Source organism: Nerophis lumbriciformis, linkage group LG10 (genome assembly GCF_033978685.3).
Source record: "Nerophis lumbriciformis linkage group LG10, RoL_Nlum_v2.1, whole genome shotgun sequence".
NCBI lineage: Eukaryota > Metazoa > Chordata > Actinopteri > Syngnathiformes > Syngnathidae > Nerophis > Nerophis lumbriciformis.
The window spans coordinates 44,948,018-44,975,691 of NC_084557.2; the positions used below are offsets into that span (position 1 = coordinate 44,948,018).

General features: G+C 39.7%; 1 protein-coding gene across 2 annotated transcripts in view; it reads right to left on the minus strand.

Moving 5' to 3' along the window:
* LOC133612285 (voltage-dependent calcium channel subunit alpha-2/delta-1) overlaps window positions 1-27,674 on the minus strand; it is a 412,014-nt gene that overhangs the window by 146,440 nt on the left and 237,900 nt on the right. Inside the window, exons 11-19 of one of the 2 annotated variants that reach the window (XM_061969550.1) lie at window positions 16,675-16,833; window positions 14,554-14,658; window positions 11,163-11,241; window positions 9,779-9,828; window positions 9,611-9,700; window positions 6,990-7,064; window positions 6,822-6,902; window positions 871-945; window positions 656-715 (exon numbers count right to left, since the gene is read on the minus strand). In XM_061969550.1, the coding sequence (XP_061825534.1) occupies window positions 656-715; window positions 871-945; window positions 6,822-6,902; window positions 6,990-7,064; window positions 9,611-9,700; window positions 9,779-9,828; window positions 11,163-11,241; window positions 14,554-14,658; window positions 16,675-16,833 (774 nt within the window). The remainder of the gene's footprint in view (window positions 1-655; window positions 716-870; window positions 946-6,821; window positions 6,903-6,989; window positions 7,065-9,610; window positions 9,701-9,778; window positions 9,829-11,162; window positions 11,242-14,553; window positions 14,659-16,674; window positions 16,834-27,674) is intronic. The other variant, XM_061969551.2, reaches the window with a different exon arrangement.

The window sequence follows — 27,674 nt, forward strand, 5'->3', positions numbered from 1 at the left end:
TTTGTGTGCTACAGTTTGTATGTGTAAAGTTAAAGTTAAGTTAAAGTGCCAATGATTTGTCCTCTGCATTTGACCCATCCCTTGATCACCCCCTGGGAGGTGAGGGGAGCAGTGGGCAGCAGTGGCGCCGCGCCCGGGAATCATTTTTGGTTATTTAACCCCCAATTCCAACCCTTGATGCTGAGTGCCAAGCAGGGAAGAATGCTGGTATGAGCTTTTAAACATAACCCGTTAACTGCTGCCAATCAAATGGTGAATAAGATACTCTTTAGGGTTCATATGTTTGTAAATCTGACTGTGATGAAGTCAGTGCCTCACCAGCCATCAACCTCACCGCACGTCACTGCTTGAGTCATATTGCATTCTACACATATCTCGTATGTGTGACTGCCATCTACTGGTCACACTTATCATTACACCATGTACTAAATAAAACTGCTTCGAGGTTGGTAAGCACAACCAGAATGATTCCGTACATCAGGCGCACCGGGTTGTAAGGTGCACTGTCAATTTTTTTAAAAAATGAAAGGATTTTAAGTGCGCCTTATAGTCCGAAAAATGACGGTAATACTACGCTAGAAACTATGTGCTAACCTGGGTATCTAGTACTGCACATCGACTACTTCTATCTGAGAACCCTTCTACTTGATCTCACCTCGTGAAATGTGACATCATACTTATTTTTGAGCCTGAGATTCCTGTTATGGATCCTTTTCTAGACACAATCATGGACAAGTGTAAAAAGACTGAAAAAGACGAGTTGTCTTATATTTGGGGTTTTAGCGCTTTATGCATCCACGCCAACGGGTGGCTTCAAAGTCTGTATGTTGTCAAGTTACACAAAACAGGTGAAAAAAGTGCATACTGTACCTTTGGCTGGAGATTGGGGTGCAAAAGGACGTAGCCGTTTGGGTCAATGGCAAAGTAGTATCCATTTGGGCCGATCTGGATGGTGAGAATAGGGCAAGGAGATAATCACGGGATTCAAAACATTCACACAAACTGTCTACTACTACTCTGGTTTTTGGAGTGGTCGCCATCTTTGGAAGTGGTTTGCACATGCACAATGATGCTCGTGAATAACCTTTTGTATGATTATCTATTATATTCTGTAAAACCATAGCAAGCGTTCATCACCTAAACTTGAATAACCTTTGAAATAATTAATCAATTCTTTTTATTTTTCGGATTAACCAAGAAGAATTAATGTTCTGAAAGTTTAGAAAATTTCAACTTCGAGATGCCATGGACTACTGAACAAAAGACATTTATAGTAGAGGCTGTCGGAGGCAGATATTTACATATATCCGAATTTTAGTGTTACTTATTTTCTTTCATAGTCATATTTGAAAACAGCTCGTGTTTTCCATTTTATTTTCTTTCTTTTTCTCAGCAAGTAAACTGTGTGTGTTAACCTTGAGTTCTTTGGAATGTGTTTTGACTAGGGAGACGATGTGCATGTATTTTGACTAGGGAGAGGGGAGAAGAGAGAGGGTTTTGGGGTTGGGAGGACAGACCATTTTGGCGGGGCGATAGAATGTTCTATGCTGGACTGGTCTGAAAGTATATCTGCAAAGCTTTGAAAATATACAACAAAATACCTATTCTGTCTCTGGTGGTTTTTCAACTCAGCTTTAAGTGTCGTAAAAAGCTTAGGAGCGACTTGTGACTTGAATTCCCTGGGAGGAACAACTGGTCCAAAACGCAACAAGGCCTATTTTCGGCTGAATTCTATCCACGTGGCTCAATCGCAATTCAAAGAACGGTTTGGATGTCGTGAATTTCCTGCCCACACAATGATCTACAAATGGGTCAACAATTTTCAAACCCATGGGACTGTTAATAACCTCGATCGTAAAGATACTAACAGACAATCACACTCTGGACGACCGAAATCATCAAGGACACCACAGAACGTTGATGCAGTCAGAGACTCTGTTGTTCGCAGCCCACGCAAGTCTGTGCGTCGACGAAGTCAGGAGCTTAGAATGAACCGGGAGTCTGTGCGGAGAATTTTGATCGCAGATCTCGACCTCTATCCTTACAGGATACAGATTCCGTATTTCCTTGAATTAGCACCGGGGCGGTAATTCATTTAAAACCTCTTCTCACTCCGGCGTTTACTCATGCGGTAAAGTTAGGCCTGCGCTTATAAATTTGAGTGTGATGTAAGGATACCATCATGAAAAGCACATTTAATTAAAAAAAACGTTATTATGGTCTTACCTTTACTTATAAATGAAGTCCATGCGCAGCTCCTTCTGAACAAAAGCATCGATAACTTGTTTATAGAAGTATTCCTTATCTTTCTTCAGTTTTAAAAGTCTCTCTGTCTCGATGGATATCTTCCTTTAATTATTACCTCCTGCTTCGATTGAAAGTCCAATTTAGAAAACAGTTTTATTTTAGATATGTAATCCTCCATGTTAAAAGTGCAAGCGAGAAGAAAAAATAAACGATCGCGGCTAACTGTTGCTGCTTGTAGTCGCCGAGTAGTCGCAAGAAGGATCACTAGCGCCCTCTACCACCAGGAGGCGGGAGTCATTTAATGACTCATATTTGACACACGCAGCTACGGTATATTAATAAAACATAGCTGCTTACTGTTCTTTTTAGCATATTCAATAGCTTGGACCTTAAAGGCCTACTGAAATGTGATTTTCTTATTCAAACGGGGATAGCAGGTCCATTCTATGTGTCATACTTGACCATTTCTTGACCAAGATGGCGGCGCGCACAGACGCAGCGGCTTACGGCTCTCCATTTCAGTGCTCTTTCTTCCTTCTTTTCTTCATGTTTTTTTTCCTTTTGTGCACCACCTGTACTGCAAACACCCGGTACACCCGCCAGTCACTCTTGGATATCGGTAACTCGCACCAGATATCTGTTTCGAGCGACTTTCACCACGAGCACAACATCCCAGATGACATAGCGAGAGCACAGGGCTCTCCGTGGTTTGTTGTCGGGTCTGGGAGACGGCGCAGACGGAGGAGGGAGAGGAAGCAGAAGCGTGGCCGCAGGTCCGGCGTCTTGCTCAGGCTTAGGAAACAACCCCACAAGCCACCTCTACCGAGCCTGTTCCTCTCTAATGCCAGATCTCTTGTACAGAAGATGGACGACCTGGAGTTACAACTTGCTGGAAACCGCTATGTTCGGGACTGTTGTGCTATGATTATCACCGAAACCTGGCTTCACCCGGAAATACCCGATGCTAGCATGCAGCTAGCCGGACGCACTCTGCTCCGCCGGGACAGAACTAAGGACTCCGGTAAGAGCAGAGGAGGGGGGCTCTGTATCTACGTGCATGAGAACTGGTGCAACAACGGGACAATCACTAAACTGTTGCCCGGACGTGGAGTACATGTCTGTTAGATGTCGGCCTTTTTTTCTCCCGAGAGAGCTGTCTGTTGTTATCATCACGGCTGTGTATATTCCACCGGACGCCAAAGTAAACACAGCGCTCTCTCTTCTGCTGAACACCGTCAACGAACAGCAGCGGGCCCACCCCGACGGTGTTCATATCATAGCAGGGGATTTTAATAAGGCCAATCTGAAGACTGTACTCCCTAAGTTCTACCAGCACGTGAAGTGTTCTACAAGGGGCAAGAACACCCTGGACCACGTGTATACCAACATAAAGCACGCGTACAGAGCTACACCCCTCCCCCAGCTTGGACAGTCAGACCATCTTTCCCTCCTGCTCTCTCCTACCTACACCCCCATCAGACGCCAGGCCAGGCCTATCACAAAGACTGTCATGACCTGGCCTGACGATGCACTCCCCAAATTTCAGGACTGCTTCCAACACACAGACTGGGACCTCTTCCAACAACAGGAGCTGGAGACAGCCACAGGAACGGTGCTGGACTACATAAAGTTCTGCATCGGGAATGTGACTGTGGAAAAAACCATCCGGGTTTACCCCAACAAGAAACCCTGGATGACCAGCCAGGTCCGCACACTCCTCAGGGCCCGCGACGCAGCCTTCAGGTCAGGGGACAGGGCACTGTACAGTGTTGCTAGAGCCGACCTGAAGAGAGGGATTAAAAAAGCAAAGGCGGACCACAGGAGGTGCATAGAGTCCCATCTGTCCAGCAAAAACTCACGGGAGGTGTGGCGGGGCATTCATGACATCACGAACTTCAGAGGCTGCAATATGACAACTGCGGATCAGAGTGCGACACTGGCAGAGGAGCTTAACTGTTTCTTTGCCCGTTTCGAAACCCCCCAGCGACACTCATCTGCTCCAGCCCTGCCCCCGCCCCCACCGGGCTCCGGCGCCACTCCACTCACTGTACAGGAGCACAGTGTCAGACGAGTGCTCCTGGCTGTGAACCCCAGGAAGGCTACCGGACCAGACGGAGTACCTGGAAAGGTGCTCAGGACGTGCGCCCACCAGCTCGCTCCCCCCCTCACCAGGATCTTCAACCTCTCCCAGGCTCAGGCAGTCATCCCATCCTGCCTGAAGTCATCTACAATAATCCCGGTGCCGAAGAAGTCTCCCATCACCAGCCTGAATGATTACCGACCAGTGGCCCTCACTCCGGTAATCATGAAGTGCTTCGAGCGACATGTTCTCCAGCACATCAAGGACCATATCCCTCCAGACTTCGACCCCCACCAGTTCGCATACCGGGCGAACAGGTCCACAGAGGACGCCATCGCTGTTGCTCTCCACTCTGCTCTGAACCACCTGGAGCAGCAGCAGAGCTACGTCCGGATGCTCTCTGTGGACTATAGCTCTGCCTTCAATACAATAATCCCGGACAGACTCTGCAATAAACTGGACACTCTTGGCCTCCCCCCTCTCACAAACGCCTGGATAAGGGACTTCCTAACGGACCGACCCCAGAATGTGAGACTTGGCCCGCACCTCTCATCCTCCCGCACGCTGAGCATCGGCTCCCCACAGGGCTGTGTGCTGAGCCCCCTCCTCTACTGCCTTTACACCCATGACTGCAGTCCGGCCCACAGTGACAACCTTACCGTCAAGTTCGCCGACGATACCACAGTGGTCGGGCTCATCTCCAGGGGTGACGAGGCTGCCTACAGAGAGGAGGTCCTGAAGCTGACGGCCTGGTCTTCGGAGAACAACCTCGCTCTCAACACCAGCAAGACCAGAGAGATCATCGTCGACTTCAGGAGGAGCAGCACCGACCCTGCCCCCCTCTACATCAACGGCGAGCGTGTAGAGAGGGTCCACACCTTCAGGTACCTTGGAGTCCACATCTCTAATGACTTCTCCTGGACAGTCAACACCACATCAATCATCAAGAAGGCTCAGCAGCGGCTACACTTCCTTAGAGTCCTCGGGAAGTACAACCTGAAGCCTGACCTGCTGCTGACCTTCTACCGCTCGTCCATCGAGAGCCTGCTGACCTACTGTATTATGGTATGGTACGGCAGCTGCACTGCAGCAGACAGGGAGAAGCTGCAAAGAGTGGTCAAGACGGCTCAGAAGATCATCGGCCGCCCTCTCCCCTCTCTGACGGACATCTACACCTCCCGCTGCCTCAACAGAGCCAGTGCCATCATCAACCCTGGCTCTGACCTGTTCCACCTGCTGCCCTCTGGGAAGCGCTACAGGTGCATTAAAACCAAAACAAACAGGCTAAAGAACAGCTTCTTCCCCAGGGCCATAACCATCCTGAACGGACTGCCCCATTGTCCCTCATAACTGCCTTCTCTTCGGTGCAATAACCCATTCCACCAACCACCCTGTTTTTGTTTTGTTTTTTCATGTATATATTAATTTCACACCATATTCATTGCACTTCTACATTTTTTTAATTTTTATATATTTGCACATTGTTTTTCTAGCATGCACACATTGCACTGTATGGAATGGCCTCAATCTCGTTACTTTGCGTAATGACAATAAAGCTGATTCTGATTCTGATTCTGATTCTGAGATGTGACCAATCTAAGTTTATGACTCAATCCGACCAATTTAAGTCTATGACAATATCTGACAAATCTAAGTCTAAAACTAGATCTGACCAATGTAAGTCCAATACCAGATCTGACCAATCTAAGTCCAAGACTAGATCTGACCAATCTAAGTCTAAGAATAGATCTGATCAATCTAAGTCTAAGACTAGATGTGACCAATCTAAGACTAGGACTAGATGTGACCAATCTAAATTTATGACTCAATCTGACCAATCTAAGTCTAAGACTAGATCTGACCAATTTAAGTTCGAGACAATATCTGACCAATCTAAGTCTAAGACTAGATCTGACCAATTTTAAATCTAAGACTAGATCTGACCAATCTAAGTCCAATACCAGATCTGACCAATCTAAATCCAAGACTAGATCTGACCAATCTAAGTCTAAGACTAGATCTGACCAATCTAAGACTAAGACTAGATCTGACCAATCTAAGTATATGAGCACGAACTGATGAAACCTACTCAGAAGAGTGGCGAAACGTCTTCTACGACAAACCATGCAGTCCAGTTGCCATCGATTGAACGCCCTGAGATAACATTTATATACGGTATATTAAAAAACAAATGGATGAAAAGTACAAACATAATTGTTAATGAAAAATAATTCAATTAAAATACATTATACAGAAGAATAATCAATGAAATAGTATAGTCTTCCACGATTACGTTGACTTTTTGTGTATGTATTAGTCGTTTTTGATTGTTTTTCGATGACCTTGTTCTAGTTTTAGTGCAGGTAAAATCTGTAAATGAAGACCGTCCTATCCTAGGCTGTCCTTGCAGCACCGCTGATCGGTCCGTGTTTGTAAATGTCGAGCATGTGGCGCCTGCAGTGTACCGGAGCAAACATCAATCTGTCCGACTCACTGTGAAACGTGGCGTGAGCTTTTTGATGTCATTGAGAGACACGTCGATCCCCATCACGCCCAGAATGAGCTGGTTCTGATGCTGAGAGACAGTGGGAGAGACACCAACATAAATACATCAACAACACCCCTACTGTTCATCTGCGATCATCAGCTTAGGCCACAGCACCTCGACGTTCCTGTCGTCTTTAGTCTTGGTCTTGTTGAAGACCGGGAGTGTCCCCGTTATGACAAGACCCAGTTCCTGAGACAGGGACAAGGAACAAACACACACTCTTTTGAGCATCTTATTACTGATAAAGTACGTGTCTAAGTAGCGTATTTTACGGATTATAAGTCTCTACTTTTTTTCTACACTCAGAACCCTGCGGCTAATTTATGGATTTTTCTTTACTAACAGCCATAAAGTTTCGTATTATAATAATAATAAATGCTGGTATAGTTTTCATATAACACACCAGAGACACTGAAAATGTGTTTTCTTTTGTGTGCTATGGTGCCATCTTTTGGACAAATTTGCTCATTGTTGCGTGCCTTGAACCGGAAGTATAATTCATGTTTTGTCTACTATTCGTTCATTTGACCAATCTAAGTATAAGACTAGATGTGACCAATCTAAGTCTAAGCCTAGATCTGACCAATCTAAGTCTATGACTAGATGTGACCATTCTAAGTCTAAAACTAGATGTGACCAATGTAAGTCTAAGACTAGATCTGTCCAATCTGAGTCTTAGACTAGATGTGACCAATCTAAGTCTAAGACTAGATCCGACCAATCTAAGTCCAAGACTAGATCTGACCAATCTAAGACTAGATCTGACCTATCTAAGTCAAAGACTAGATCTGACCAATCTAAGTCCAATACTAGATGTGACCAATCTGAGTCTAAGACTAGATGTGACCAATCAGTGTCTATGACTAGATGTAACCATCTAAGTCTAACACTAGATGTGACCAATCTAAGTCTAAGACTAGATGTGACCAATCTAAGTCTAAGACTAGATCTGACCAATCTCAGTCCAATACTCGATGTGACCGATCTAAGTCTAAGACTAGATCTGACCAAACTAAGTCTAAGTCTAGATCTGACCAATCTAAGTATAAGACTAGATGTGACCAATCTAAGTCTATGACTAGATGTAACCAATCTAAGTCTAAGACTAGATGTGACCAATATAAGTCTAAAACTAGGTCTGACCAATGTAAGTCTAAGACTAGATCTGACCAATCTAAGTCTAAGACTAGATCTGACCAATATAAGTCTAAGACTAGATTTGACCAATCTAAATCTAAGACTAGATCTGACCAATCTGAATCCAATACTAGATGTGACCAATCTAAGTCTAAGACTAGATGTGACCAATCTAAGTCTAAGACTAGATCTGACCAAACTAAGTGTAAGTCTAGATCTGACCAATTTAAGTCCAATACTAGATCTGACCAATCTAAGTCCAATACTAGATGTGACCAATCTAAGGCTAAGTCTAGATCTGACCAATCTAAGTCCAATACTAGATCTGACCAATCTAAGTCTAAGACTAGATGTGACCAATCTAAGTCTATGACTAGATGCAACCAATCTAAGTCTAAGACTAGATGTGACCAATGTAAGTCTAAGACTAGATCTGACCAATCTAAGTCTAAGACTAGACCTGACCAATCTAAGTCTAAGACTAGATTTGACCAATCTAAATCTAAGACTAGATCTGACCAATCTAAATCCAATACTAGATGTGACCAATCTAAGTCTAAAACTGGATGTGACCAATCTAAGTCTAAGACTAGATGCAACCAATCTAAGTCTAAGACTAGATGTGACCAATGTAATGCTGAGACTAGATGGGACCAATCTAAATCTAATATTAAACTTTACCACATCTAGGTCTAAGACTAGATCTGACCAATATAAGTCTAAGACTAGATTTGACCAATCTAGGTCTAAGAATAGATGTGACCAATGTAAGACCCGATTCCTGAGACAAGGAAAAAACACACTTTTTTGAGCATCTTATTACTGATAAAGTGCGTGTCTAAGTAACATATTTTATGTACTATAAGCCTCTACTTTTTTTCTACAATCAGAACCCTGCGGCTAATTTATGGCCATAATGTTTTGTATTATAACAATAATACATGCTGGTATAGTTTTCATATAAAACAACAGAGACACTGAAAATGTGTTTTCTTTTGTGTGCTATGGTGCCATCTTTTGGACAAATTTGCTCTTGTTGCGTGCCTTGAACTGGAAGTATAAGTCCCGTTTTGTCTACTATTCGTCCATAGCTTTTCGCCCCCGAAATGATTCTTAATTTAACACTCCGAACTAACACAATTCATATTTACTCAACCATCGCATGTGTGTTGTCCGTCGTTGTGTTTTCATGTATAGTTTGTATGTGTTATCGTAATATAACCAAGCTAGTGTCGTTAGCATTAGCTAATATGCTAACATGTTTACAAGTGTCTGTGTTAGTATTATTAACTTGCAATGGTATTCCTTTGTATTTTTTCAGTTTCGTAAAGCTGATTGGAGAGCTAGCTTCCTCAGCTACAGGGTCCATGACGATGACTTCTGTTTTGTTTGATCAGCCGTTTTACTGCAGGGTTACAGGCACCGTTTGGAAACAAATTAAGGTATGTAAATAAAAGTTTACAAAATATTAATCTGCAGCCTATATTGTCCGGTGTGGTTGATGTATGTAAAAGTATTTATTTCGTCTAAAATTTGGTGGGTGGGGCTTGAATACCGCTCTAAAGCTCGGAAAATGCGTTGCACGAAAGAAGTCCCACCAGTGCATCGAGGTAGACGTTTGTCCACTGGACTTGTTTGGCTTGCTTGTCCGCCAGAACCATGGGTCTTCCTAAGACATCCAGGTACTCCTGCAGGACATGACAGGGAAAACGGTCAGTGTTGAAAATAACCGTGGTGCTAAACAACTCACAGAAAGAGAGATTTACCTGCGTGTTGATTCGTATGGCTCCAATAGAAGGGATCTCGTAGAAGTAACCTGCAACACCAGTGGAAGGAAACACTGCTGAAGCACTGATGAGTAGGGATGATGCTCGAAACCGGTTTTCCCGGTTGTTCGATAAGAAAAGAACCGAGTCCTCAGACTTGAATCCCTTTTTGAGAACCAATACCCGTTATCGAGACCACAATTGTAAAGAAAAAGAGTTGGTTCTTTATTCGAATCCCTGGGAACGAATCCCAAATGTGCAATGCTATGCCCATTTGATTGTAGACTCTTACTGACACCTTGTGGCGATATGAAAATACTACGCGTCAATAGTTTGGGCACTTCCAGGTTGACGACGTTCATGAGACAATTGAGAAGTAGACAAGTTGTGTTAGCTCTTACAAGCCTTGGAAAAGATAAGTCTGTAAGTAAACAGTTTAACTTGTTTATGTAACTCAATATTAAGGTGGAAAGTGGTTCCATTTAAAACTTAGATGTTTATTGAAAAACTATTTTTGTGCACTGTTTCAATGGATATTTTGAGGACTTAAAATGACTGCCAGTCGTATATTTCCACCATCGAAATAGTTTCAACACTCAGAAGTATTTGTTTGATGATAGTACTGTATATTTGTGTGAAGCTAATATTTACATATTGTGTATTACATTTCAGTATGTTAATTGAATCACATAGCTTATACATTTGTCATTGTGTGTATTTCAGTTTAAAAAAAATAAAAATAACAGTCCACTGCAAGACAAAAGTAAAGATAGGAAAAGACAAAGCAAGATCAACAACAATAAAGAGCCTAAATGGATTAATCTGCTTTGGAACTTTATTAGACGTCTTGGATTGTTTGTTAGCTGTCTGCCTGTGTGTGTAGTTAGTATGTTCCAATAGCAGCAGAAGTGCACTTTTTGGAGAGCTGTATTATTTTCAGTTTTGTGCCCAAGGGACTGATTTGATTTAACACTATATTATTATTTATACACCTATAGTGATCACAGAGACAGGTTGTTTTTGTATATATTTGTTTTACTGAAAAATCCCACTTAATATACTTTAGGTAACAACAGTCAATATTTTTTTTATTTTTTTTTAGGGGGGCAACAGTCAATATTTATTTATTTATTTTAGTTTAGTTTTTTCTTGTAAAATAAAAGTGAGCTTTTGTTAAACCAAATATTGTGTTTTTTTCCATATACAACGACCTATCTGGATTCGATATGAGAATCGATAAGGAATCGGTTCGATAAGAGGATTCGATAATGGGCTCGAACTCGATAATTTCTTATCAAACATCATCCCTACTGATGAGTGCTGCAGAGCGTTGTCATCTCTCTCTCAAGTATTGTGTACAGTGATGATGTGCGTCGTGTCGCACCTTTGTTGGAGCACGCCATCCACTGAATGGGTCCTTTGTCATAGTTGTGCTGTCCAACCGAGAAAGTGAAGATCCTCACCTGCAACATCCACCATATCAAATTACAGTAAGAAACATACAGTGGTGTTTATTTCTTATGCATATTAATTTTATAAACTAGTTGTAACGGTCTCCTTTTGAGTAACAGGAGATTGTGAAATGTTCACCACTGTGTTACATGACCTTTCCTTTTAACAACACTCAGTAAACGTTTGGGAACTGAGGAGACACATTTTTGAAGCTTTTCAGGTGGAATTTTTTCCCATTTTTGCTTGATGTACAGCTTAAGTTGTTCAACAGTCTATTTTAACAGTGCTATTTTAGGCTTCATAATGCGCCACACATTTTCAAAGGGAGACAGGTCTGGACTACAGGCAGGCCAGTCTAGTACCCGCACTCTTTTACTATGAAGCCACGTTGTTGTAACACGTGGCTTGGCATTGTCTTGCTGAAATAAGCAGGGGCGTCCATGGTAACGTTGCTTGGATGGCAACATATGTTGCTCCAAAACCTCTATGTACCTCTCAGCATTAATGGTGCCTTCACAGATGTGTAAGTTACCCATGTCTTGGGCACTAATACACCCCCATACCATCACACATGCTGGCTTTTCAACTTTGCGCCTATAACAATCCGGATGGTTCTTTTCCTCTTTGGTCCGGAGGACACGACGTCCACAGTTTCCAAAAACAATTTGAAATGTGGACTCGTCAGACCACAGATCACTTTTTCACTTTGCATCAGTCCATCTTAAATGAGCTCGGGCCCAGTGAAGCCGGCAGCGTCTCTGGGTGTTGTTGATAAATGGCTTTGGCTTTGCATAGTAGAGTTTTAACTTGCACTTACAGATGTAGCGACCAACTGTAGTTACTGACAGTGGTTTTATGAAGTGTTCCTGAGCCCATGTGGTGATATCCTTTACACACTGATGTCGCTTTTTGATGCAGTACCGCCTGAGGGATCGAAAGTCCATAATATCATGGCTTACGTGCAGTGATTTCTCCAGATTCTCTCAACCTTTTGATGATATTACGGAGCGTAGATGGTGAAATCCCTAAATTCCTTGCAATAGCTGGTTGAGAAATGTTGTTCTTAAACTGTTCAACAATTTGCTGACGCATTTGTTGACAAAGTGGTGACCCTCGCCCCATCCTTGTTTGTGAATGACTGAGCATTTCATGGAATCTACTTTTATACCCAATCATGGCACCCACCTGTTCCCAATTCGCCTGTTCACCTGTGGGATGTTCCAAATAAGTGTTTGATGAGCATTCCTCAACTTTATCAGTATTTGTTGCCACCTTTCCCAACTTCTTTGTCACGTGTTGCTGGCATCAAATTCTAAAGTTAATGATTATTTGCAAAAAAAAAAAAGTTTGAACATCAAATATGTTGTCTTTGTAGCATATTCAACTGAATATGGGTTGCAAATGATTTGCAAATCATTGTATTCCGTTTATATTTACATCTAACACAATTTCCCAACTCATATGGAAACGGGGTTTGTAGATGAAAAAAGATAAAAAATAGACCATTTATCGTCAGTGTGCCTTATAATCCGGTGCGCCCTATGTTCCGGAAAATACTGTATACCAAATGTTGCACATGGATTCATATTATTCAAGTTCATATTGCGATTGGAAAAGCTTAGATTCTAAACTATTCTGTCGTTAGATGTGCTGCCTTTGTGGTACCAGCGTGAAGTTCTACCTTTTATCAGCATAAATAGTGGAAGGATGGAAGTTTTTCAGCCCAAGGGGAGCTCCAAAAAGCTAAGACGCAAGCACCTTCATACATTTCCAGCAAAGGAAAATCTCCAAGCAATAAACAATTTAAGACATGAAAAAAATCTACCAATCTTGTGAGGAGTACGGGGAAAAATAACACAATTAGGAAATGCTTTTTTTTTTTAAAGTTGTTTTAAGATTCAGGTAGGGATGGTTAAGACTAGGGGGTGAATAAGCATAATGTGTGTGTGTGTGTGTGTGTGTGTGTGTGTGTGTGTGTGTGTGTGTGTGTGTGTGTGTGTGTGTGTGTGTGTGTGTGTGTGTGTGTGTGTGTGTGTGTGTGCATGTGTGTGTGTGTTCTTTTATTTCTACCCTTTCTGAGACATCAACAAGGAATAGTAGCTTCCATATGAGGAGGTGTGAACAAGTGATGACATAAATCATGGTCCCAATAACATTGCATCTAATAGAAAATGTCTCATTTGCACCCCTGGTGGTGATATCTATCAAAATGAGGGTGGTATCAAAAAGGAGGGATTTTTCAAATTGACTGTGTTTCGTTTTAAAAGTGGTCAACATATGAAATAACAAGTGTGTGTAAGAAATTTAAATGCACCCCCTTTGACCAAAATTGGTTTAAAAAATAAAATAAATATGTATATAGAGACATACTGTAATAACTTGAAGTAAACAATGAAGATTAAAAACCAATTACCAACAAAAAATAATAATAATTAACTAAAAGCAGTCTTTTTCTAACAGTGTCAACTTTTTTCTTATAAAATTAGGAACAATTTCTCATATTCCTTCTGTTTCTGTAATATTGCAATATTCTCGTAAAATTATTACTTTTTTTTTAATGTACAATTATTACTTCATAATGCAAAATGGTGACATTTGTCATATAAAATGATAAAACATTGTGATAAAACCTTTATCACAATGTTGCCAAATTTTTTTGTCGTTCTTGTAAAATAGTGCCATTTTTTTTAGGAAAATTATGACTTTTGTCATAATTGTTGGCGAGTAAATCTCCGATTATTATTATGATATTGCCAAAATGTTAAAGTGTTCTTATAAAATGCTAACTTTTGTCGAGTGTCTTTTCATAAAATTGCCAAAATGTTAGGCTTTTCTTGTAAAACTGCGACTGTTATTGAGTAAAATTCCAACTTTCATCATAATATTGCACAAATGTTCCGTTTTTCTTGTAAAATGTTGACTTGCGTTGAGTAAAATTATGACTTTTATTATAAAACTGCCAAAATTCGAAGTTTTTTCTTGTGAACTTGTGACCTTTTTCTTGTGAAATTCCAACTCATTTTTCACAACAAGCTTTTTTATATGTGCATAGTATGTATATATTATTAATGTTGTAAATACAAATCTTTATATATCTAGAAAGGGTGGTCCTAAAGAGGTAGGCCTTATTAGGAGGTCTCAAGAAGGTGACAAATACAATAATGTGTGTGTGTGTGTGTGTGTGTGTGTGTGTGTGTGTGTGTGTGTGTGTGTGTGTGTGTGTGTGTGTGTGTGTGTGTGTGTGTGTGTGTGTGTGTGTGTGTGTGTGTGTGTGTGTGTGTGTCTGCGTGTGTGTGTGTGTGTGTGTGTGTGTGTTGTGATACTTTTTTATCTGCGTTGTATTTCTCCAGTATGGCCTGGGCTCGTTCTTCTCCTCCGTCAGTAAACAGCATAATAATCTTGTTGCAGTTTGCTCTGCTCACGTTAGTCTGGCGGCAAAAACAAACACAAGCAACATTGAAATGATTGGCGTACAATCACGGGTGGGAAATATATTCCCATCACAAATTCAAGCAAAAATTGACACGTCATTCATAGGGAAGTTTAAAAAAAAAATGCCTTAACCACATTTTACAGCCTGCTAATATAACTTTTCTGATGGTTATTGTAAATACTGTAATCAAATCACATGGACAAAGATAAGACCTTCTGGAGGAAAGTTCTGTGGTCAGATGAAACAAAGATTGAGATGTTTGGCCAAAATACCCAGCAATATGTTTGGAGGAGAAAAGGTGAGGCCTTTAATCCCAGGAACACCATCCCCACTGTCAAGCATGGTGGTGGTAGTATTATGCTCTGGGCCTGTTTTGCTGCCAATTAGAACTGGTGACCCCAAACACACGTCAAAAGTGGTAAAGGAATGTCTAAATCAGGCTAGAATGAAGGTTTTAGAATGGCCTTCCCAAAGTCCTGACTTAAACGTGTGGACAATGCAGAAGAAACAAGTCCATGTCAGAAAAACTAACAAATTTAGCTGAACTGCACCAATGTTGTGGTCAAAAATTCGACCAGAAGCTTGTGGATGGCTACCAAAAGCGCCTTATTGCAGTGAAACTTGGAGGAGAAAAAGGTGAGGCCTTTAATCCCAAGAAAAACCATACCTACTGTCAAGCATGGTGGTGTTAGTATTATGCTCTGGGCCTGTTTTACTGCCAATAGAACTTGTGACCCCAAACACACGTCAAAAGTGGTAAAGGAATGTCTAAATCAGGCTAGAATGAAGGTTTTAGAATGACCTTCCCAAAGTCCTGATTTAAACGTGTGGACAATGCTGAAGAAACAAGTCCATGTCAGAAAACCAACAAATTTAGCTGAACTGCAACAATGTTGTGGTCAAAAATCCAAGCAGAAGCTTGTGGATGGCTACCAAAACCACCTTATTGCAGTGAAACTTGGAGGAGAAAAGATGAGGCCTTTAATCCCAGGAACACCAGACCTACCGTCAAGCATGGTGGTGTTAGTATTATGCTCTGGGCCTGTTTTGCTGCCAATGGAACTGGTGACCCCAAACCCACGTCAAAAGTGGTAAAGGAATGGCTAAATCAGGCTACAATGAAGGTTTTTAGAATGACCTTCCCAAAGTTCTGACTTAAACATGTGGACATTGCTGAAGAAACAAGTCCATGTCAGAAAACCAACACATTTAGCTGAACTGCACCAATGTTGTGGTTAAAAAATTCAACCAGAAGCTTGTGTATGGCTACCAAAAGTGCCTTATTGCAGTGAAACTTGGAGGAGAAAAAGATAAGGCCTTTAATCCCAGGAACACCAAGCCTACCGTCAAGCATGGTGGTGTTACTATTATGCTATGGGCCTGTTTTGCTGCCAATGGAACTGGTGACCCCAAAAGGAATGTCAAAATCAGGCTAGAATTAAGGTTTTAGAATGACCTTCCCAAAGTCCTGACTTAAACGTGTGGACAATGCTAAAGAAACAAGTCCATGTCAACACAATTAGCTGAACTGCAGCAATTTTGTGGTTAAAAAAATTCAAGCAGAAGCTTGTGGATGGCTACCAAAAAGCGCCTTATTGCAGTGAAACTTGCCAAGGGACATGTAAGCAAATATTAACGTTGCTGTACGTATACTTTTGCTCACATTTTCAGTAGACCCATAATAAATTCATAAAAGAAGCAAACTTCATGAATATTTTTTGTGACCAACAAGTATGTGCTCCAATCACAAAAAAAAATAAGAGTTGTAGAAATGACTGGAAACTCAAAACAGACATGACATGGTGTTCTGCAACTATAAGTACGTCCACCAGATAGCAGTAGAGGACAATACAATTTGCCACACAGCTTGTAAAAACAGTTCTGTATTATATTACCAAAAACAAAGTGTACAGAAAATAATTACCAAGCGGCCTATACATGTTAGCTTGTCAATCCAAGAAGTAAAACATGCATACATTAATAATGCCACATAGTAAAATAATGACATTACCGCCGAGAGCTGCTCGAAAGCAAACTCAAAGCCCTTTGTGTAGTTTGTGATGCCCTTCGCCGTGATATTCTGCACCGCGTCCTTCAGCAGCTTCTTGTTCCTCACGTTGGCTTGGACCAGGTGGTCGAAACACGCCGTTTTCTTCACCCTCGTGTTGAACTGTGACACAACACCCGGGCGTCACAACTTTGAACACACACACACCCAAAGAAATAACCACACGGGATAACAGAATAAACAATACCGGCGCAATAAATGACCACATGTGCATTGTATGTTTTTGAATGGATGGAGGGTAGACACACACACACACACACACACACACACACACACACACACACACACACACACACACACACACACACACTCATACACTCCCACCTGGCCTTGGCTGTTATGAGCCAGTGGAAAATAGACATATTCATCAACGCCCCGCTAATTGCTTCACATCCTTGGAGCGCAACGACACGGTACCCATGGAAACAAGATTCAAGCTATAAGAACAAGGTTATAAAGCAACTAGGGTTGTTCCGATACCGATATTTGTATGTACCAATGTATTTCGATACTTTTCTAAATACAAACCCCGTTTCCATATGAGTTGGGAAATTGTGTCAGATGTAAATATAAACGGAATACAATGATTTGCGAATCATTTTCAAGCCATTTTTAATTGAATGCACTACAAAGACAACATATTTGATGTTCAAACTCATAAACTTTGTTTTTTTTGCAAATAATAATTAACTTAGAATTTCATGGCTGCAACACGTGCCAAAGTAGTTGGGAAAGGGCATGTTCACCACTGTGTTACATCACCTTTTCTTTTAATAAACAATTGGGAACTGAGGAAACTAATTGTTGAAGCTTTGAAAGTGGAATTCTTTCCCATTCTTCTTTTATGTAGAGCTTCAGTCGTTCAACAGTCCGAGGTCGTATTTTACGCTTCATAATGCGCCACACATTTTCGATGGGAGACAGGTCTGGACTGCAGGCGGAGCCAGGAAAGTACCCGCACTCTTTTTTTTACGAAGCCACGCCGTTGTAACACGTGCGGAATGTGGCTTGGCATTGTCTTGCTGAAATAAGCAGGGGCGTCCATGAAAAAGACGTCGCTTATGTTGTTCCAAAACCTGTATGTACCTTTCAGCATTAATGGTGCCTTCCCAGAGGTGTAAGTTACCCATACCTTGGGCACTAATGCACCCGCATACCATCACACATGCTGGCTTTTCAACTTTGCGTTGATAACAGTCTGGATGGTTCGCTTCCCCTTTGGTCCGGATGACACGATGTCGAATATTTCCAAAAACAATTTGAAATGTGGACTCGTCAGACCACAGAACACGTTTCCATTTTGCACGAGTCCATCTTAGATGATCTCGGGCCCAGAGAAGCCGGCGGCGTTTCTGGGTGTTGTTGATAAATGGCTTTCGCTTTGCATAGTAGAGCTTTAACTTGCACTTACAGATGTCGCGACCAACTGTATTTAGTGACAGTGGTTTTCTGAAGTGTTCCTGAGCCCATGTGGTGATATCCTTTAGAGATTGATGTCGGTTTTTGAGGGATGGAAGGTCACGGTCATTCAATGTTGGTTTCCGGCCATGCCGCTTACGTGGAGTGATTTCTCCAGATTCTTTGAACCTTTTGATGATATTATGGACCGTAGATGTTGAAATCCCTAAATTTCTTGCAATTGCACTTTGAGAAACGTTGTTCTTAAACTGTTTGACTATTTGCTCACGCAGTTGTGGACAAAGGGGTGTACCTCGCCCCATCCTTTCTTGTGAAAGACTGAGCATTTTTTGGGAAGCTGTTTTTATACCCAATCATGGCACCCACCTGTTCCCAATTAGCCTGCACACCTGTGGGATGTTCCAAATAAGTGTTTGATGAGCATTCCTCAACTTTATCAGTATTTATTGCCACCTTTCCCAACTTCTTTGTCACGTGTTGCTGGCATCAAATTCTAAAGTTAAAATGTTTACGTTTATCAGTTTGAACATCAAATATGTTGTCTTTGTAGCATATTCAACTGAATATGGGTTGAAAATGATTTGCAAAGAATGTGGACAAATCACTCCACGTAAGCGGCATGGCCGGAAACCAACATTGAATGACCGTGACCTTCGATCCCTCAGACGGCACTGTATCAAAAACCGACATCAATCTCTAAAGGATATCACCACATGGGCTCAGGAACACTTCAGAAAACCACTGTCACTAAATACAGATGATCGCTACATCTGTAAGTGCAAGTTAAAGCTTTACTATTCAAAGCGAAAACCATTTATCAACAACACCCAGAAACGCCGCCGGCTTCTCTGGGCCCGAGATCATCTAAGATGGACTCATGCAAAGTGGAAAAGTGTTCTTTGGTCTGACTAGTCCACATTTCAAATTGTTTTTGGAAATATTCGACATTGTGTCATCTGGACCAAAGGGGAAGCGAACCATCCAGACTGTTATCGACGCAAAGTTCAAAAGCCAGCATCTGTGATGGTATGGGGGTGCATTAGTGCCCAAAACATGGGTAACTTACACATCTGTGAAGGCACCATTAATGCTGAAAGGTACATACAGGTTTTGGAACAACATATGCTGCCATCTAAGCGACGTCTTTTTCATGGACGCCCCTGCTTATTTCAGCAAGACAATGCCAAGCCACATTCAGCACGTGTTACAACGGCGTGGCTTCGTAAAAAAAAGAGTGCGGGTACTTTCCTGGCCCCGCCTGCAGTCCAGACCTGTCTCCCATCGAAAATGTGTGGCGCATTATGAAGCGTAAAATACGACAGCGGAGACCCCGGACTGTTGAACGACTGAAGCTCTACATAAAACAAGAATGGGAAAGAATTCCACTTTCCTCAGTTCCTAATCGTTTATTAAAAGAAAAGGTGATGTAACACAGTGGTGAACATGCCCTTTCCCAACTACTTTGGCACGTGTTGCAGCCATGAAATTCTAAGTTAATTATTATTTGCAAAAAATAAAAAATAAAGTTTATGAGTTTGAACATCAAATATGTTGTCTTTGTAGCATATTCAACTGAATATGGGTTGAAAATGATTTGCAAATCATTGTATTCCGTTTATATTTACATCTAACACAATTTCCCAACTCATATGGAAACGGGGTTTGTAGTAAAAGTGCAAATGAACGCTGAAAAAGGTGAGTCGGGTAAAGCAGAACAAATCAAGTAATCACAGTTTCTCCACACAAACTCATCCACAGTACGAGCCGGGGATGCAAAATGACCCCTGGCCCCGTCTGTGTGGGTGTGTGTGTGTGCATTTCCAACGGGGCCCCGTCAGCCTTGAAGCTCCTTCTCCTTTGACAATAGCAGACAAACAACATCTCTGTTTGAGCGCGAGGCAACGATCACAGCGGCTGGAATCAAGGTGACGGCAAATAGACGAGCACAAGCACACTCCTTGCGTACACCCAAATACAAAGGAGGTGCACATAATGGCCTCCTTTGTCACGTCATCCATTAAAAGAGGAGCGAGGCAGAGATGTTTGTATGGAGCCAGGGACAGTATGTGTGAATAGAGAATATGAGAGTGTCACCTTCTATGACCTCTAGCACATATAGGCTGTGACGCAGAGTGGAACCTTCACTTTTAAATACAAAACCTAAAAGCAGTGAAGTTGTCACCTTGTGTAAATGGTAAATAAAAAGATCCTTTTCAACTTATATTCAATTGAATAGACTGCAAAGACAAGATATTTCATGTTCACACTGAGAAATAACCATTAACTTAGAATTTAATGGCAGCAACACATTGCAAAAAAGTTTTCACCACTGTGTTACATTGGCCTTTCCTTTTTAACAACACTCAGTAAACGTTTGGGAACTGAGGAGACACATTTTTTGAAGCTTCTCAGGTGGAATTCTTTCCCATTCTTGCTTGATGTACAGCTTAAGTTGTTCAACAGTTTCCGTTGTGGTATTTTAGGCTTTCAATGGGAGACAGGTCTGGACTACTTTTACGACAAAGCCACACTGTTGTAACACGTGCAGAATGTGGCTTGGCATCGTTTTTGCTGAAATAAGCAGGGGCGTCCATGATAACGTTGCTTGGATGGCAACATGTGTTGTTCCAAAAGCTGTATGTACCTTTCAGCATTAATGGTGCCTTCACAGATGTGTAAGTTACCCACGTCTTGGGCACTAATACACCCCCATACCATCACACATACTGGCTTTTGTACTTTGCGCCTATAACTATCCGGATGGTTCTTTTCCTCTTTGGTCCACAGTTTCCAAAAACTTGTCAGACCCCAGAACACTTTTCCACTTTGCAACAGTCCATCTTAGATGAGCTCGGAGCCCAGCGAAGCCGGCGGTATTTCTGGGTGTTGTTGATAAATGGCTTTGGCTTTGCATATTAGAGTTTTAACTCGCACTTACAGATGTAGCGACCAACTGTAGTTACTGACAGTGGTTTTCTGAAGTGTTCCTGAGCCAACGTGGTGATATCCTTTACGCACTGATGTCACTTGTTGATGCAGTACCGCCTGAGGGATCGAAAGTCACGGGCTTAGCCGATTTCTCCAGATGCTGTTGCGTTTTGGACCAGTTGTTCCTCCCAAGTCGCTCCCAAGCTCTTTACGACACATAAAGCTGAGTTGAAAAACCACCAGAGACAGAATAGGTATTTTGTAATATATTTGCAAAGCTTTGCAGATATACCTTGAGACCAGTCCAGCATAGAACATACAATTGCGCCCCTAAGATCGTCTGCCTCCCGAAACACCCTCTCCCCCTAAGTCTCTCTTCCTCCCCCCCCTGGCAGTCATGTCTCTCTAGCCAAAACAAATGCTTGTTATCGCTCTCTCTAACATTCCTCACTTCAAGGTTAAGCACACAGTTTTGCAGACAACCAAAAGACCACATTTGGAAGAAAAACACTAGCTGTTTTGTAATATGACAATGAAATAAAAAGAAGTAACACTTAAATTTGGATATATGTAAATATCTGCCTCCGACAATGCTCTGAACCTTTTGATGATATTACGGACCGTAGATGGTGAAATCCCTAAATTCCTTGCAACTGCTGGTTGAGAAAGGTTTTTCTTAAACTGTTCAACACTTTGCTCACGCATTTGTTGACGAAGTGGTGACCCTCGCCCCATCCTTGTTTGTGAATGACTGAGCATTTCACGGAAGCTGCTTTTATACCCAATCATGGCACCCACCTGTTCCCAATTTGCCTCTTCACCTGTGTGATGTTCCAAATAAGTCTTTTTTGCCACATGTGCCAGCTTTTTTGAAACATGTCGCAGGCATCAAATTCCAAAATGAGCTAATATTTGCAAAAAAAATAACAACATTTACCAGTTAGAACGTTATCTCTTATGTGTAACTGCCATCATTTTGCAGTCTACACATATCTCTTATGTGTGACTGCCATCATAGTGCAGTCTACACATATCTCTTATCTTATCAGACAGAAAATAAGCAAATATCACCCTTATTTGAGATATTTCCTCTTACTTAGATTTCAGTTTTTGCAGTGCAGGCATTCCACGGTTGGATTAGTGATGACACAAGACAGAAGGCTAATCTTCCGGCCTTAATGCTGCTGAACACTCCAGTTGGCACTCTGGCACACTGGCACTGCCCACTGGAATGGCACCAAGGACCACAGCCAAGCCAACTGAGCAGGCTGGATGCATAAAAAGTAGCACGCATTAAAGAGGAGTTGAGACCAAGAATGGGAAGGAGTAGCCAGCAGGCATCCCTCTGACCTACAACAGCTTTGGAAGGAGTGTGTGTGAGTGTGTGCGTGTGTAGGTGGGTGTGTGTGTGTTCTTGTATTTCTACCCTTCTTGAGACGTCAACAAGGAAAAGTAGCTTCCATATGAGGAGGTGTGAACAAGTGATGACATAAATCATGGTCCCAATACGGAAAGCCATTGCATCTAATAGAGAGCCAAATACTAGAGTCCGTGAACATTGCTCCAAAGTCGGGATTTGTTTTGTTGATTTAATGTGCATACAAAAGTAAATACTGACAGGTGCAAAGGCAGCAATATAAGATAAAACAAGACGGCAGCTAAAGAAGGACTGCCCTGTTCATCCCCGGAAAAACCCGCCAAGTGAACAGCTGATTTTACGTGGTCCCTGACTCCTTTGTCATCGACCTTAAGCACATAATAAAAAACAAAAACTAGAGATTTCATTTGAAATCTATCAAAATTAGGGTGGTTCCAAAAAGGAGGGATTTTTCCCCACTAGTCTTTCTGGGGTCCACAATTCAATACAATTACAAGTAAAAGCATATAATTATAACTACACAATATAGAAAGAAAGAAAAAATATAAGCATCAATAAGAAAACAAGCAAACAATTTACAGTCACAGAATAATAAATTACCATATAAATATAACTACACAATATATATAATATTATATATATAATATTATATATATATATATATATATTTATATATATATATATATATATATATATATATATATATATATATATATATATATATATATATATATATATATTGACTGTGTGTCGGTTTTAAAAGTGCTCCCTCTTCTGGTCAACATATGAAATAACAAGTGTGTGTAAAAATTTGAAGTGCTCCCCCTCTGGCCAACATATGAAATAACAAGTGTGTGTAAGATATTGAAATGCGCCCCCTTTGGCCACAATTAATTAAAAAAAAAAATATATATGTATATTGAGACACACTGTAATAACGCAGTAAATAATGAAGATTAAAAACAAGTTACAAACAAAAAATTCGAAATATTTTGAGATAAACAAAAAGCAGTCTTTTTCTCACAATATGTCAACTTTTTTGTTATAAAACTGGGAACAATTTCTCATATTCTTTCTGTTTCTATTAGATTGCAATATTTTCTCGTAAAATGATTACTTTATCATGTAAAATTATTACTTTTTAATGCAAAATGCTGACATTGTTCATGTAAAAGTCTGACTTTTGTCACAATATTGACAATTTTTTAGTTGTTTTTGTAAAATAGTGACATTTTATTAGTATAATTTCGACTTTTGTCATAACGTTGCCAGGTAAAATTCCGATTATTATTATAACATTGCCAAAATGTTTAAGTTTTTTTATAAAATTGCGACTTTTGTCGAGTAAAATTACGACAAATACTAGAGTCCGTGAACATTGCTCCAAAGTCGGGATTTGTTTTGTTGATTTAATGTGCATACAAAAGTAAACATTGACAGGCGCAAAGGCAGCAATATATGATAAAACAAGACGGCCGCTAAAGAAGGACTTCCCTGTTCATCCCCGCAAGGTGAACAGCTGATTTTACGTGGTCCCTGACTCCTTTGTCATCGGCCTTAAGCACATAACAAAAAACAAAAACTAGAGATTTCATTTGAAATCTATCAAAATTAGGGTGGTTCCAAAAAGGAGGGATTTTTCCCCACTCGTCTTCCTGCGGTCCACAATTCAATACAATTACAAGTAAAAGCACATAATTATAACTACACAATACAGAAAAAAATAAAAAATAAAAGCATCAATAAGAAAACAAGCAAACAATTTACAGTCAAAGAATAATAATTACCATATAAATATAACTACACAATATATATAATATAATATATATATATATATATATATATATATATATATATATATATATATATATATATATATATATATTGACTGTGTGTCGGTTTTAAAAGTGCTTCCTCTTCTGGTCAACATATGAAATAACAACTGTGTGTAAAAATTTGAAGTGCTCCCCCTCTGGCCAACATAAGAAATAACCAGTGTGTGTAAGAAATTGAAATGTGCCCCCTTTGGCCACAATTAATTAAAATAAAAATTAAAAATAAATATATATATATATATATATATATATATATATATATATATATATATATATATATATATATATATATGTATATTGAGACACACTGTAATAACGCAGTAAATAATGAAGATTAAAAACAGATTACAAACAAAAAATTCTAAATATTTTGAAATAAACAAAAAGCAGTATTTTTCTCAGAATGTGTCAACTATTTTGTTATAAAACTGGGAACAATTTCTCATATTCTTTCTGTTTCTATTATATTGCAATATTTTCTCGTAAAATGATTACTTTATCATGTAAAATTATTATTTTTTTAATGCAAAATGCTGACATTTTTCATGTAAAAGTCTGACTTTTATCACAATGTTGACAATTTTTTTGTTGTTTTTCTTAAAATAGTGACATTTTATGAGTAAAATTTCGACTTTTGTCATAACTTTGCCAGGTAAAATTCCGATTATTATTATAATACTGCCAAAATGCTTAAGTTTTGTAAAATTGCGACTTTTGTCGAGTAAAATTACGACTCTTTTCATAAAATTGCCAACATTTTAAGTTTTTCTTGTAAAATGTGCGACTTTTATTGAGTAAAATTCCAACGTTTATCATAATATTGCACAAATGTTCCGTTTTTCTTGTAAAATTGTGACTTGCGTTGAGTAAAATTGCGACTTTTACTATAATACTGCCAAAATTCTACGTTTTTCTTGTGAAATTGTGACCTTTTTATTGTGAAATTCCAACTCATTTTTCACAACAAGCGTTTTATATTTTGCATAGTATAAATCTTTGTATATCTAGAAAGGGTGGTCCTAAAGAGGTAGGCATTTTTCTGAGATCTCAAGAAGGTAAGAAATTCAAGAATGTGTGTGTGTATGTGTGTGTGTGTGTTCTTGTATTTCTGCCCTTCTTGAGACATCAACAAGGAAAAGTAGCTTCCATATGAGGAGGTGTGAACAAGTGATGACATAAATCATCGTCCCAATACAGAAAAACATTGCATCTAACAGAGAGCCAAATACTAGAGTCCGTGAACATTGCTCTAAAGTCGGGATTTGTTTTGTTGATTTAATGTGCATACAGAAGTAAACATTGACAGGTGCAAAGGCAGCAATATATGATAAAACAAGATGACAGCTAAAGAAGGACTTCCCTGTTCATCCCCGTAAAAAACTGCCAGGTGAACAGCTGATTTTACGACTTCCGGTGCTGACGTAAGACAACCCGCGTCCCACATGTGACCATAAGATGAACAAATACACTACAGTACTAAGACTATAGTGGCCATTAACAGTTAGGTTTTTCAGCTGGGTTGCCCAAAGTGCGGCACAGGGGCCATCTGTGGTCCCTGACTCCTTTGTCATCGGCCTTAAGCACATTACAAATATCAAAAAGTAGAGATCTCATTTGAAATCTATCAAAATGAGGGTGGTTCCAAAAAGGAGGGATTTTTCAAATAAACTGTGTGTCGATTTTAAAAGGGCTCCCTTATCTGGTCAACATATGAAATAACAAGTGTGTGTAAGAAATTGAAATGTGCCCCCTTTGGCCAAAATTAATTAAAAAAATAAATAAATAAAAAATATATATATATATATATATATATATATATATATATATATATATATATATATATATATATAGAGACACACTGTAATAACGCAGTAAATAATGAAGATGAAAAACAAATTACAAACAAAAAATTCAAAATATTTTGAAATAAACAAAAAGCAGTCTTTTTCTCACAATGTGTCAACTTTTTTGTTATAAAACTGGGAACAATTTCTCATATTCTTTCTGTTTCTATTATATTGCAATATTATTACTTTATCATGTAAAATTATTACTTTTTAATGCAAAATGCTGACATTTTTCATGTAAAAGTCTGACTTTTATCACAATGTTGACAATTTTTTTGTTGTTTTTCTTAAAATAGTGACATTTTATGAGTAAAATTTCGACTTTTGTCATAACTTTGCCAGGTAAAATTCCGATTATTATTATAATACTGCCAAAATGTTTAAGTTTTCTTGTAAAATTGCGACTTTTGTTGAGTAAAATTACGACTCTTTTCATAAAATTGTTAACATTTTAAGCTTTTCTTGTAAAATGTGCGACTGTTATTGAGTAAAATGTATCATAATATTGCACAAATGTTCCGTTTTTCTTGTAAAATTTTGACTTGCGTTGAGTAAAATTGCAACTTTTACTATAATACTGCCAAAATTCTACGTTTTTCTTGTGAAATTGTGACCTTTTTATTATTTTATATTTTGCATAGTATAAATCTTTATATATCTAGAAAGGGTGGTCCTAAAGAGGTAGGCATTTTTCTGAGATCTCAAGAAGGTAAGAAATACAAGAATGTGTGTGTGTATGTGTGTGTGTGTGTGTGTGTGTGTGTGTGTGTGTGTGTTCTTGTATTTCTGCCCTTCTTGAGACATCAACAAGGAAAAGTAGCTTCCATATGAGGAGGTGTGAACAAGTGCTGACATAAATCATGGTCCCAATACAGAAAAACATTGCATCTAATAGAGAGCCAAATACTAGAGTCCGTGAACATTGCTCTAAAGTCGGGATTTGTTTTGTTGATTTAATGTGCATACAAGAGTAAACATTGACAGGCGCAAAGGCAGCAATATATGATAAAACAAGACAGCCGCTAAAGAAAGACTTCCCTGTTCATCCCCGGAAAAACCCGGCAGGTGAACAGCTGATTTTATGTGGTCCCTGACTCCTTTGTCATCGGCCTTAAGCACATTACAAAAAACAAAAACTAGAGATTTCATTTGAAATCTATCAAAATTAGGGTGGTTCCAAAAAGGAGGGATTTTTCCCCACTAGTCTTCCTGGGGTCCACAATTCAATACAATTACAAAAAAAGGCATATAATTATACAATACAGAACAGGAAAAAAATAAAAATAAAAGCATCAATAAGAAAACAAGCAAACAATTTACAGTCACAGAGTAATAATTACCATATAAATATAACTACACAATATATATAATATCAATATATATATATATATATATATATATATATATATATATTGACTGTCTGTCGGTTTTAAAAGTGCTCCCTCCTCTGGTCAACATATGAAATAACAAGTGTGTGTAAAAATTTGAAGTGCTCCCCCTCTGGCCAACATATGAAATAACAAGTGTGTGTAAGAA